Source organism: Miniopterus natalensis, chromosome 10 (genome assembly GCF_054644295.1).
Source record: "Miniopterus natalensis isolate mMinNat1 chromosome 10, mMinNat1.hap1, whole genome shotgun sequence".
Classification (NCBI taxonomy): Eukaryota; Metazoa; Chordata; class Mammalia; order Chiroptera; family Miniopteridae; genus Miniopterus; species Miniopterus natalensis.
Window position 1 is genome coordinate 4,788,736 of NC_142090.1, and position 12,673 is coordinate 4,801,408.

Here is a 12,673-nt window from a genome sequence, read left to right on the forward strand (position 1 = left end):
GAACGTTCCTGAGTTTCCGAAATTCTTATCATCAGTGGTATAATCAGCCCCTTGAGGGAGAGCCGATCACAGGTAAGAACGGGGAAGCAGTCCTTGCTGGTCAGAGCGCCCCACGCCCAGGGAAGGCCCTGCATGGGCGAGTGATGGAGGGGCAGGGGAGCGTCATGATGCCACAAGGCTATTTTTATGAGCATCCTTTCAAAGTTATCTGCAAGGCTATTCTATCAGTCAGCCTTCACTCCTTACCCATAGGAGACAGAAAAAAGAAGTTCTGCGGAGCCTTTTCAATGACGTCGCCACAGTGGGAAGCAGACGTGCTAGTTTCCTATGGCTGCCATGGTAAATTCCCACAGACTAAGTGGCTTAAAACCACACAGCGTTACTGTCTTACAGCTCTGCAGGCCGCACCTCCACACGGGTCCTCTGGGCCAAGGCCGAGGTGCTGTGAGGATGAACTTCTCCCGGGCTCCCGAGGGAGAACCGTTTCCTTGCCTTTCCCAGCCTTTACAGGGCGCCTGCGCCTCCTGGCTCACGGACCAACCCACGCCTCACCTTCAAACACGGCACCTCTCTGGCCCCTCAGACTTCTTTCTGCCCACAGCTGGGGAAGGCTCTCCATTTTCATAACCTCCCATAGTACGGGTTTTACCCTTACCCACGCCTGCCAAGTCCCTTCTGCCATGGAAGGTAACATATTCACAGGTCCTGGCCATTAGGATGCGAACATCCGCGGGGACCTCCTCCTGCCTACTGTGCCAGCCTACGCTAAAGGTGCACCTTTCATGGTGCTGACAAAGACAGGCGGGAAAGCACTATTATCCATGCTCACCTCCTTGAATTTTCTAAACGTCATGTATTTCCATGTCAATCATCTATCTTCCTGCACAAAGAGTAACTTACTTCATGATAATACCAGCAGTAAATTAGGCTAACACAATTACATGCTTCCAAAAAATTAATAAAATTATTATACATCATGTGGTATATATTAATCAGTATTGGTAATATATTTAAAAGATATGTGTGTATGTGTAAATGTGTATGAGTATAGATATGCATATTCTCACACACATATAAAATTAGCATTTTAAAAATTGTCTTGGTCAAATTACCTTATGATTCAGCACAAAATAACTGTTCAGTATTTGGTGAGCATAGCAAAAAATACCGACAAAGGCTCAAATGTAGGTGTGTCTTCGTAGTTTATGATTCATGATCAAATGAAAGCTTACAAACCCTAAAACAGGTTAAATGTTTAAAGTGCTACAGGTTTAATTCAGATTGCAAATAGTTACTAAGCAGCTATTAGTTACTAAGTAGCTGCGAAGTGAGAGGCACAAAGGATTTACAAACACAAATGAGACTTGGTGTTTGGCCTCATGATGCTGACAGTCTGAGGGAGAAGACAGGTCCGTAGGCAAATAATTACGGGTAAGACACAAAGTTTACAATAAATGTAATTTGCTTTGGGAGCCAGTGAAGCAAGCTCTGAATTAATGGGCCTTCACTAGACACTGGGGGCTTGGGCAAGCGGGGAGGGGTTTCCTGGAGAGGAAGATCTTCACTGGGGAGTGATGCTTATTTGGCAGATGTTTGATGAGATATTTTAGGTGCCGCTGGAAGGGCCAGCAAGGAGAAAGTACAAATATTCTTAGAAGGGCCATGATGCAGAGTGTGGCCAAGCTGAAGTGAGGTGAGGAGAGATTTCAAACTCTCTTAATAGTAGCTGAAGGAGTTTGAATTGAATCGTGACGATAAGAGGGAGCTCTTGAAGAGGTATGAACAGGGCACTCAAAATTCTGTTTTGAAGAATTTACAATGGGGAGAGGCAGTGTAGCTACCTCCTAATGCTCATTTCCCCTTGTTCTTTAATAACAGAACCCTCATTTTTAGAGGGGCACCTTCATGCCCAGGTCAAAGGCTATATAATCCAGCCATTTTTGCAGGTAGATGTAGTCATACAACCAAATTCCAGCTGACGATATGTACATGAAGTAGTAACTAAAGTCATTTTCGGAGAGAGAAGCCATGCTTTCTTCCCGCCCTCCTCAATCTTCCACCTGGAATGGGAATGTGATGGCTGGAGCTCTAGAAGCCTCGTTAGGCCCCGAGGATTGGTCAAACCCTAAAAATGCTAGAGCAGATTGCCGGAAGGAGCAAGGGATTCTTTTACAAAAAGGGAAATAAACTTTCCTCTTCTCTAAACCACTCTTATTTATGTTTTAAAATATGTGCAGCTCAAGCTAACTTGAAATGGGCGGTTCTCAACCTTGGCTACATACTTGAAGCCTCGAGATCTGCGAAATCCACGGAGGCCTGCCCTGATCCTGAGATTTTATTTCGTTACTCCAAGGCCTGATGATCAATCGTTTTTCAACACTTCCTAGGTGATTCTAATTTTCACGACGCCAGACAGTGCTCACCGTGGTCATGAAGCTGCAGGATGGGGGGGCGCAGCCCCGAGGTTGGACTACCGGTATGGCGGAGGCTGTGGCAACAGGGCTCCCACTGGGATTCAGGGCAGAGAGCAGCCCGGGACGCAGAGCTGGCTGGCGGGTGCGGAGCGTGACGATGGGCTTCGGGTCTGCGCGTTTGATCTCTCAGTGGGACACGGAGTAAACGTGTGTGGGTCCCCCAGGACCCACAGTCACGACCCGCTTCAAAACTGCTTCATCAGCACTTTGCTTTTTAATTTAACCCCCCCCCCATTCGTTTCTAGGGAGAATGCAACCCCCCCCCCAGAAAATATGATAAATGTCGCTCTTTTCCAAGCGCGTGGGGGAGGGGACGCCGGTGGGACGTGAGGCGCGCTCTCTCCTGGAGCTCTCCGGATGCCCGTCTGGTTTCCCTCGACGTCGCTAAGGAGTCTGTCCTGTTCAAGTCCACTTAGCATTCTGCTGGGAGGCTGCATCTATTTCGGGAGCCAGCGGCGTGCTGGACATTTGGCAGGCTCGCACCTGATTAATCCCTCTCTCTGTCCCGTCATCAATATTACTTAGGGGCAGCGGTCAAACCATATTGACACTCTGCTGACATCTTCTGCAGTCCCCAATTACCTTTCTGTCAGGATACAGACTGGGAGGTGACAGGAGGCTCCTATGCTGAGCCAAATAAGCTGGCACCAAAATATCCCCGAGACAGATCATAATACATCATTCTTAGGCCCCTTCTGAAACCAGGAGAGACATTTCCCAGCCATCGCCACCGGGTCTCATGGCTCCTGCACCTCGAGCCCGCCCGGGTGGGCCTCGCTCCGTGTCCCAGGGGGACTCCTGGTGACAGAGGGGGCCCTGCCTCGTGCTCTGCGCCCTGACCCTCACACTGGGGGGCAGGTGCCCTTCTAAGTGAGCTGAGCGGCTACCCTTTCGAGAAACAGCCTACGCAGACGTGACCTGGCGGCAGGGAGAACGGCCGGTAAAACTTCGCAGGGTCAGGGCGGGGGGTAAAGGACACGGGCCCGGGACCTTCCCGAAACCGCTCTGGCGCGGCTCGGAGGCCGAAACGGGGTTAAAATAAGAAGTTTCCTTTTCGCTTTCTTCTCTCGTTTTAAAACAAAGTTTAGCTTAATGAAGACAGCCTCCGTTAGATGGAAAAGGCAGCTCCATTTACGGATCTAAAACGGAAACGCATCGCTAGCCACCCATTTGAATATTTTATTTCCCACACGCACACCCCGACTACTGCCTCGGTGAGCGGAGCACCGGACGAGTCTGCCTCCTGACTCACAGCAGTGTCCCCGTGGCCTCACATGTCCACACGGGCCTGAGAAGCAAGGCACGAGTTATTCGGCCTGAGTTATGTCGGGAGGTAAAGGGGTCGTATCCCTGTCCCTTCCTCTCTCTCTAAAATCAATAAAAACATATTTAAAATAAAATAAAATGAAATGGCATACTCAGGTTCACGGTGGCATTACTCACAGCTGCTAAAATATGGAGGCAGCCCACGTGCCCGCCGACGGATGCATAAACACAAGACGTGGGGCACGCAGAAGTGGAATATTACTCAGTCTCAAAGAGGAAGGAGACCCTGACACAGGCTCCGGCACAGGAGGGCCTGGATGGCAGTGACTGTGGGGACACACAATCTGGGTTGCCTGGACAAGGGGCCACCTGGGAAGTGCTCCCCACTTCTAGACGGGGAGGCTGCACCCAAAATCAGCTTCCGAGAGAGGCCTGGCTCCCTGCCTGTTCCAGGACTCCTGACAGTGCTGTAGGCAGCTGACCCCTACGCCAGCTGCCGGGCGTCCTGGGAGTGACATCCCCACCGACAAGGCCGCTCTCCTTGCCCTGTGGGAAGCGGGAGAAGTGAGGGCTCCTGGGAACGTGCACCCTTGATGCATAACAGCCTGGCCCCAGCATCACTCTCTGGGGGTCGATGGCCCTGGAGGGACCTGTATCTTCTCTTTGCTTCATGGCCCTAATTTGTAAGGCTCTCCAGTACAGCCTAGTCCCCGTCGGTAACACGGGGTGTGATCTGACCTGAGGCTTGCTGCACAGCGGGTGGAGAACAGGAGGGGACCAACTGTCCACAGTCTTTTCATTTCTAAAGATTCATTCGGAATCATTCGGAATCACAATGAGAACTACATAAATACTGGCAAGGAGCCATGCATCCGGGACTGCACAACTTACAGAATGTTCTCATATTCAAGATTCCAAGTAATTCTCAAAAAATCTGACAAATCAAGATTTATTTGTATTATGCAGACACCAAATCTTAGTTTCAGGGTGGTTAAAAGCCTCCCACAGTAACAGCAACTCTGGGCCTGGATATCAAGTTTCCCAGCTCCAACTCTTGCTCCCTCTCCACTGTCCTAAAATTTTTGAAATATATCCCTTGTCCTAACCATAGCACTAACCCTAGTCCTAGCCCTAATCCTAACCCCAACCCTAACCCTAGACCTAACCATAGCACTAACCCTAGTCCTAACCCTAACCCTAACCCCAACCCTAACCTTAACCCAACCCTAAGCCTAGTCCTAACCTCAACAGTAACCCTAAACCTAATCCTAGTCCTAACCCTAACCCTAGTTCTAACCCTAACCCCAGCCCTAACCCTAACCCTAGTCCTAACCCTAACCCTAACCCTAGTCCTAACCCTAACCCTAGTCCTAACCCCAACCCTAACCCTAACCCCACCTCCAACCCCAAACCCAACCCTAACCATAGCCCTAGTCCTAACCCTAACCCCAACAGTAACCCTAACCCTAACCCGAACCCTAGTCCTAACCCTAACCCTAACCATAGCACTAACCCTAGTCCTAACCCTAAACCTAGTCCTAACTCCAATCCTAACCCCAACCTTAGCCCTAACTGTAGTCCTAACCCCAACCCTAACCCTAACCCTAACCCCAACCCTAACCCTAGTCCTAACCCTAACCCTAACCCTAACCCTAACACTAACCCTAGCCCTAGCCCTAGCCCTAGCCCTAGCCCTAGCCCTAGCATGGAATACTATGCAGCTATAGAAAAGAAGAATCTACAGTGGTGCCTTGGTTTTTGAATGTCTCCGCTGATGAGCATTTAGGGTTATGAACGCCGTAAACCTGGAGTAAACGCTTCGGTTTTCGGACACGCCTTGGAAGTTGAACATGCCACCCAGCTCCTGCTGAGGGCAAGATCCTGAGGCCCAGCTGTTGGCTGCTGATCCCTCGGTTTTGGAACGTTCCGGAGCTTGAATGGTCTCCAGAATGAATTACAGTGGAAAACCGAGGGACCACTGTGCCACACTTTGGGACAGCATGGAGGGACCTGGAGCGTGTTATGCTCCGTGAAATAAGCCAGGCAGATAGACAAGAACCACAGGATCTCACTCATATGGGGAACCTAAGGAACAGAATAGACTGAGGAATAAAACAGAACCAGAGGCATGGAAGCGTGGAGCAGACTGAGGGGTCTCAGAGGGAGGGGGGCGGGAAGATGTTTTCTTTAGGATATACTTACACAGAGACTCTAAGCCACTGCGAGATATAGTCTCAGTAATTCATGTGTGAAAAAATAAAAAATAGAAAGCGTCCTTCGAAAGAGAGGTAGACATCCTACCAAAAAATTGTTAACTTTATATTCAGAATTAGTTTCAGTTAACTGGTTGAATAAGCTTGTAAATAGCGACCGCAGTCACCTGTGGTCGGTCACCTGAAGGAACGCAGGGCCGTGCTCAGCGCTGCCCTCCGGAGGCGGGCAGGGGACAGTCCCTCCAGGCCTCCGAGGCCCTGAGGGGCAGGTGCCTGCTGGCCGGCGCCTCTGGGGAGAGCATGCTCAGGTGTGTGTCCCCACCGGAACTTCCTGGGCCCGGCCCTCTCACAGGGAAGGACAGCCGATTCTGTCTTTATCACTGACACAAACCCGCCATTCACCGGGACGCAGGACAGGAGCCAGCAGAGGGATGAAAGAAGCCCAACACACACCTGCCTTGAACTGATTCCTGTCAGAGCGAGACACAGTCAAGCCATGAAAGGAAAGCAGAGCAGCGAGCGCTGCTGCTGGGGTCGAGAGCAAAGAACGATCCCCCCCCGCCCCCCCCCCCCCCCCCCCGTTTTCTTTCCCAGCCACTGAAAGCAAACGTTGCAGGAGGTGGACATGCTCCCCGTGGGGGACTGTTTGCTGTGGACGCTCTCAGGCGCCTGCAGGTGGGCCCCCCCGCCCCGGCCACCCCCCAATGCTCCCAAGCACACTTTCTGATGCAAATCACCACCCGAGACGGGGCTCACCAGTCTCCCCTCTGGATAACACACGGGCACATCCATTATGTGCCGTCTCGCTGCTCTTGTGTTTTTCAGGACGCTCTTGACGTCTGTCAACCGGGCGAGCTCCGAACCTCTCTAACCTACCGTCTGATCGTTTCAGCACTTCTCGGGCCTCCTCCCTCTCTAATTAGCGTGGCCCGAGGCTCGCACTCACCACTGCTTGGAGTCCGCGTCGCAGTTGCAGTAGTGCTTGGGGTCGGTGCAGTTGCGCTCGATGCCGCAGGCGCACTTCTGGATGCCGGGCCCGGAGCCTCCCCAGTAGTAGTGCTTCTCGTTGGCCTTGCCGACCCACCAGGTGTATGGACTTCCATCTGCGGGAGGGGAGAGCAGGGTGAGGCGGGAGCGGGAACGGGGCACGAGGAGGCCTCACCTTCCCCCACCCGGCCCAGGAGAGGCGTCGCTCTCGGGGGGAGTAAACGTATCCCCGTAATGGGAATATTTAATTAAAAACAGCACAGGGAGTTCCCAGCTCCAGTGTTCCCAGCAGGACAGGCACCCCTTTCCCTGGAAGAAATGTTTACAGTCAAGCTTAGGAGCCTATTCTGCAGATCGGCTGCCGGGAGGGGGCATGTCCACAATGAGGGCATATTGGTACCGGCGGTTCTGGAATGTACAGCCAGGTTCACGACCGGCTGTGCTTTCCTGTCAACTGACAGTCATGGAGGTTACAGGACGTTAGAGCGAGACGTGGACTTTCACTGGGTCTTGGTGTGACCCCCTTAGTTCACAGGTAAGGAACATAGGTCCAGAGAGGTTAAGCGGTTCTTCCAATCACACAGCAGATCGGCTCCCAAACCAGAAGTTGGACAGTGTATCTTACAAGACAAGGTACAATGTTCTTTTTTAAAAAAAAATAAAATAAAATATCTTTATTGATTTCAGAGAGAGGAAGGGAGAGGGAGAGAGAGAGAGGTGGAAACACTGATGAGTGCGCATGTTGATCAGCTGCCTCCTGCCGGGGATCGAGCCCGCACCCGGGGCATGTGTCCTGACCGGGAATCGAACCGGAGGCCCTTTGTTGCACTGGATGATGCCCACCCACCTGAGCCACACTGGCCGGACCGTTCATTTTCATTCACTAAAAACTGCATGCATTTGATAAAACATGTCTTATCCCAGCTTGTCACTTAGACTGTCCGGACGTCCCATGCCTTGACGTCTCTTGGTTGATAATGGATGTACCTCGGCTTGATTAATAACTAAAAGTTGGCTATAGCTTTGCAAATTAGTAGCAAAATCTTATTTTGCAGCTGCAGTGGTGTGCTGCAGAATCAGCAAGCACCTGCTCGGTGCCACAGAGACAGCTGGGGACAGGAATGAAACCTGCTCTCCTCGGCTCCGAGGGAGGGGACGGGTGTTTGTGTTAGAGATTTACAATTATGAAAGCTTGATGCCTGGATATCGGACAGGACGTACACGTAATAAGATGGAAGGAATACGCGTCGGATGTCATAGGAGTGGTTCGGGCAGTGGGTCCTTAGGATTTTGGAGAAGGGCGTGATCACCAAGGATCCAGGAGGCCTGCAGAGCCTCCAAGAGGGGACAGACCTGACTGCAGCTCGGACGGGAGAGAAGAATCTAGAAAGCCTGACGGGGGATCTGAGCATTTCGGATCTCCTCGAGGGGCCGGGCCAGGGTGAAGCCAGGGACCACCGGGCTCATTTCAGGAACCGTGGGGTCATCAGGCTGGGGGGGGGTGCCAAGCAGCAGGGTTTTTGGTTAGAGAAACGACTGTGGGTACTTCCACGGTGTTTGCACTTTAGTTTTTAAGTAATGGGGAGTCAAATTTAAAAATTTTTAAATGCGAAAATATTTTATATTCACAAATGTGAGTTTATAAGGTATAAAGAAGAATAATAAAATAGATAGCCTTGCACTTAGTTTATCCACTATCATTGATATACAACGTGTAGCTCTTTGGGAACATCACACTTTACCTACCTAATATGAATACACCCCGGGCCGCGTCCAGCTTTGTGCTACTCCAACACGCTCTGTGAAGCTGTAAGAGTTTAGGCCATGTCCCTACAGTGGAATTGCCGGCTCATGTGGTTTGTGCGTTTTCCAACTGTTTCCCCGAAGCCTGGGCAGGAACGTGGATCCCACCAGCAGTATATAAGCTCCCGGGTGACCCGAGTCCTTGACACCCCGTGGTCCCTCGTGCTGCTAACTTCTGACGACGGGTGAGTGACAAACAGTATCTCTTTGGTTTTGGTTATACTTCCCTGGTTACTTAAAAGATTGTTTGCATTTCTATGTTTATTCGTCATTTTTATTTCCTAATTTAAAAAAATATTTGCTCACTTTTTTTATCCATTTTCTTATTGGATTATTTTGTGTTTTATCAACCTGTAGAAAATGCTCAGGAAAATGAGACTTTAATCATTATAATAAGGCGAATTTCACGCTTTATGGTGGTTTTAATAAGTGTTGTTAATTTTATTTTTTAGTTGAATTTTATTAACATTTTCTTCTTGGTTTATTGCCCTAAAATCATAAAAATATCTTCATCTACATTTTTATAAACGATTCTAAAGCTTTACCATTCCCATTTAGCTCTTTAAATTACCTGGAATTAATTTTTGTTAGATACAATGTAAGGATCCAGTTTGATTCCCCCCCCCGCCCCCCGCAACTCTGTGTTCGGAAGAGGCAAGTCCACAGAAATGGCACAAAGATTGCTGGCTGCCAGAGGCGGGCGGGGAGGGCGGGGCCGCTGTTCAATGCACATGTGGTTTCCTTTCGGATGATGGAAATGTCTGAAACGACATCAATGTAGTGGCCGCACCACACTGTGCGTGCGCTAAATACCACAGATGTTTTCACTTAGCGTTAAGTTAATAAATGTTGCCTCGGTTAAAAAAAAAAAATCCAGCATAGACTGAACGGAATTACTCTGAATCAATCCATCAATCGGTGAAACACGTACATGCTTACGGTAGTCACTTGTCCTACATATGGTCATGATAAACCTGTCCATTTGGGTGTTTTTAAACATCTCTGACTAAACAATAACTTTCTTGATACAGGCCTTTTGTATATATTTGTTACATTTATTCAGAAATAAACAGTAGGCACTGTAACACCTTGTGCTGGTTTGTACAGAGACACAATTCAATGTTTTATGTTGATACTGTATCCAGGAAACTCGTTAAACTCTGTTATTAATTCAAATAATTAATAAACTGACATTTTAAATTTTCACAACCTACACTGTGGTTTATGAGTACACTTTGTTCCTTCTTTTCCTAGCTGGATGTGTTTATATCTTCTTTCCTGTCTTAATGGGATGGTTACTACCTACTACTGCTCAATGGTAAACTTTACGGTGATGAGTCTTCTTTGTGCGTTTACTGATTTTAAGGAAAATGTTTTTAATGTTTAACCATGAAGTGTGATGTGACTGTCACTTGTTAAAAACATTTCATCTTTTTGTTTAAGGGAGTTCTTTCCCATTTATCATCTGCTAAAATTTTTAAAAACACGAGTTAATTTTATTCAATGCTTTGTCTTTACTTAATGAAATGATGTTGTCTGCCTTTTAGCTGTTAACATGAATTCCATTTATAGCTTTTTAAAAATGACAATACTTGTAAAAAAATAAACTTTGTGGTGAAAAATCCTTATTTATGTAAGTTGTTGGGTTCGCTTTGCTCTTTTGTTTAGCATTTTACCCCTATGTTTATGAACGACATCACTGCCTCCCTACTTTGTTCTATCACGGTTTCCGTACCAACTGAACCCTGGACTCAAGGGATGGTCTGAGACTGTGCAAGACTGGAGTCCTTTGTAAACTATATGAGGCTAATACAATTTAATATCTTTAATTGTCGTATCATATCCATTTACAGAAGTTTATATTCTTGCATATCTGTTGTATCCATTTATATGTTATATTTTTCTACAAATCTGTCCATTACTTGTAAACATTTAAATATATAGGTAAAAATTTGTATATCTGTCCCCTTTTTCATTTCTACTAATATCTTTTCTCTCTTTTTCTTAATAGTAGCCTTTAAAAAAAATCTTTATTGATTTCAGAGAGAGAAAGGGAGAGAGAGATTGAGGCTGAAAATGCTGGGAGTTATTTCTGGGGGCTTACGATTGCGGGACCTCGCTTCTCCACACGTCCCGTGATCAGGCTTTCCTCTGAGGCCATGCTCCCTAGGACTGCCTCTGTGGGAATGCACTGAGGTCTAAAGCTGACGCCTGGGCCCTGACTTTGCTTCCCCCTGGCTTGAACAGTTTTCCAACCACGCAAACAGTGGAATGATCAAGACAGCCCAGCTGCCTGCGTGTGGGGAGAGAGGCAGGGCCCCGGGGCCCCGGGGACACAGGAGGGAGTGGGCCGTCGGGGGGACAGCGGGTCCTGAACACACCTGTGCTCAGAAAGAAGGGCGACGAGCGTGAGCAGAGACGGAAAGACGGACGCTGTGGAGACCGGCCCGGCACTGACCGGCCCCTACCGTCGCGATCACAGCTCTTCCTATGGCCCCCGGCCCGCTGGGGCCTCATCAACCCACAGGGACGCCGCCTGCCTGGGAGGGAAGCGGGCTGTGCTTGCTGCCTGGCCCTCTGAGGACAGGACCAAGGCGAGGCAAAGGTAAACACGGGTTGTTTTTTTTTTGTTAATTTTCACCTGAGGATATACTTTCCATAGTTGTTTCTTTTTTAGAGAGAGTGGAAGGGAGGGAGGGAGGGGGAGGGAGAGAGATCAGTGTGAGAGAGGCACGGCGACTGGCTGCCATCCGCAGGAGCCCTGACCGGGCCTGGGGACCCGACCTGCAACGGTAACCCGGGTTCGTGCCCTTGACCGGGAATCACACCCGAGGCCCGTCGGTGCGCAGGCTGGCGCTCTAACCACTGAGCCCACCGGCTGGGGCAGGAAAGAGCAATCCTAGTGCCAGGGCTTCCGAACGAACTGTCTTCTCTACTATTTAACAAGTTAAGAAGGAAGAGGAGTCCAAACGGACGACGCGGAAATAATTAGCCTTGACCTTTAACCCTGCCGGACTCGTCACTCTCTAGACCTGAAGGATGTGCGCCCTTCACCCGCAGAGCAAGGCGCTGCGTGGGGCCCCACGCCCGAGGTCACACCGCTCGCCTGCTATTCGGGGGGGGCGGGACCCCACTCTTGTCTCTGGGACACCGGACCAGCAGAGCCACACGCTGTCCCTCCACAACCCGGCCCTTCTCCCAGGGAACCAGGGTGCCCTTCTCCAGGGCACAGCAGTTCATAAAAGTGGCACCAAGTCTCACAGGAGAGCAGGGAGGGGCCAAAAAATTCAATCACAAAATTAAATGTCAGATGGTGGTAAAACAGATACTTATTTGAGCAGCGAAATTTCTAAAATTTGCCTTTATTCCCCCTCTGACAACAAGAGAATTGAACAGCAAAGCACAGAAGCAGCTTCTCCTCGTATTTAACTAAAACCTGTTTTATTAGCCCGCTGATTAATCTGCTGATAAACCTGCTGATGGTAAATGAGGTTCTTCAAAGGCCCTCACATTACGTCAATTAGTCACTTTTTACTTATTTTTTTTCTGGCAAGGCAACTGATTTCAGGTTGATTGTAATGAATGTAACAAATTATACAATATTCAGATACATTTTTTGGTTACTGTTGCCTTGGAGATCTAGAGGAATAATGTTTCTGTCCTGTTGTCTCCATCTGGAACCCATCTCCCCTTCCCTGGTCACGCTCGGTCTTCTTCAGGCTCCACCTTCGGTGTCACCTGCTCGGGGGTGACATCCTGGACAGCCCTACCCTGTGGTGTCTCTCGGGGCGCCCTGCTCTATTTAATTTTCCATTTGTCGCTATTTGTCACGATGTTGCTTCCTCCCTGGTTTCCTGTCTGGCTTCTCCAGCTGAACGTAAGCTCCCCGAGAGCAATGACTTGTGTTTATTTGTTTGGACAGAAAGACGT

General features: G+C 49.2%; 1 protein-coding gene across 1 annotated transcript in view; it reads right to left on the bottom strand.

The window, feature by feature from the left end:
* CNTNAP2 (contactin associated protein 2) overlaps positions 1 to 12,673 on the bottom strand; it is a 1,301,514-nt gene that overhangs the window by 209,786 nt on the left and 1,079,055 nt on the right. The window contains exon 14 of the mRNA XM_087820965.1: positions 6,900 to 7,056. Within this exon, the coding sequence (XP_087677091.1) occupies positions 6,900 to 7,056 (157 nt within the window). The remainder of the gene's footprint in view (positions 1 to 6,899; positions 7,057 to 12,673) is intronic.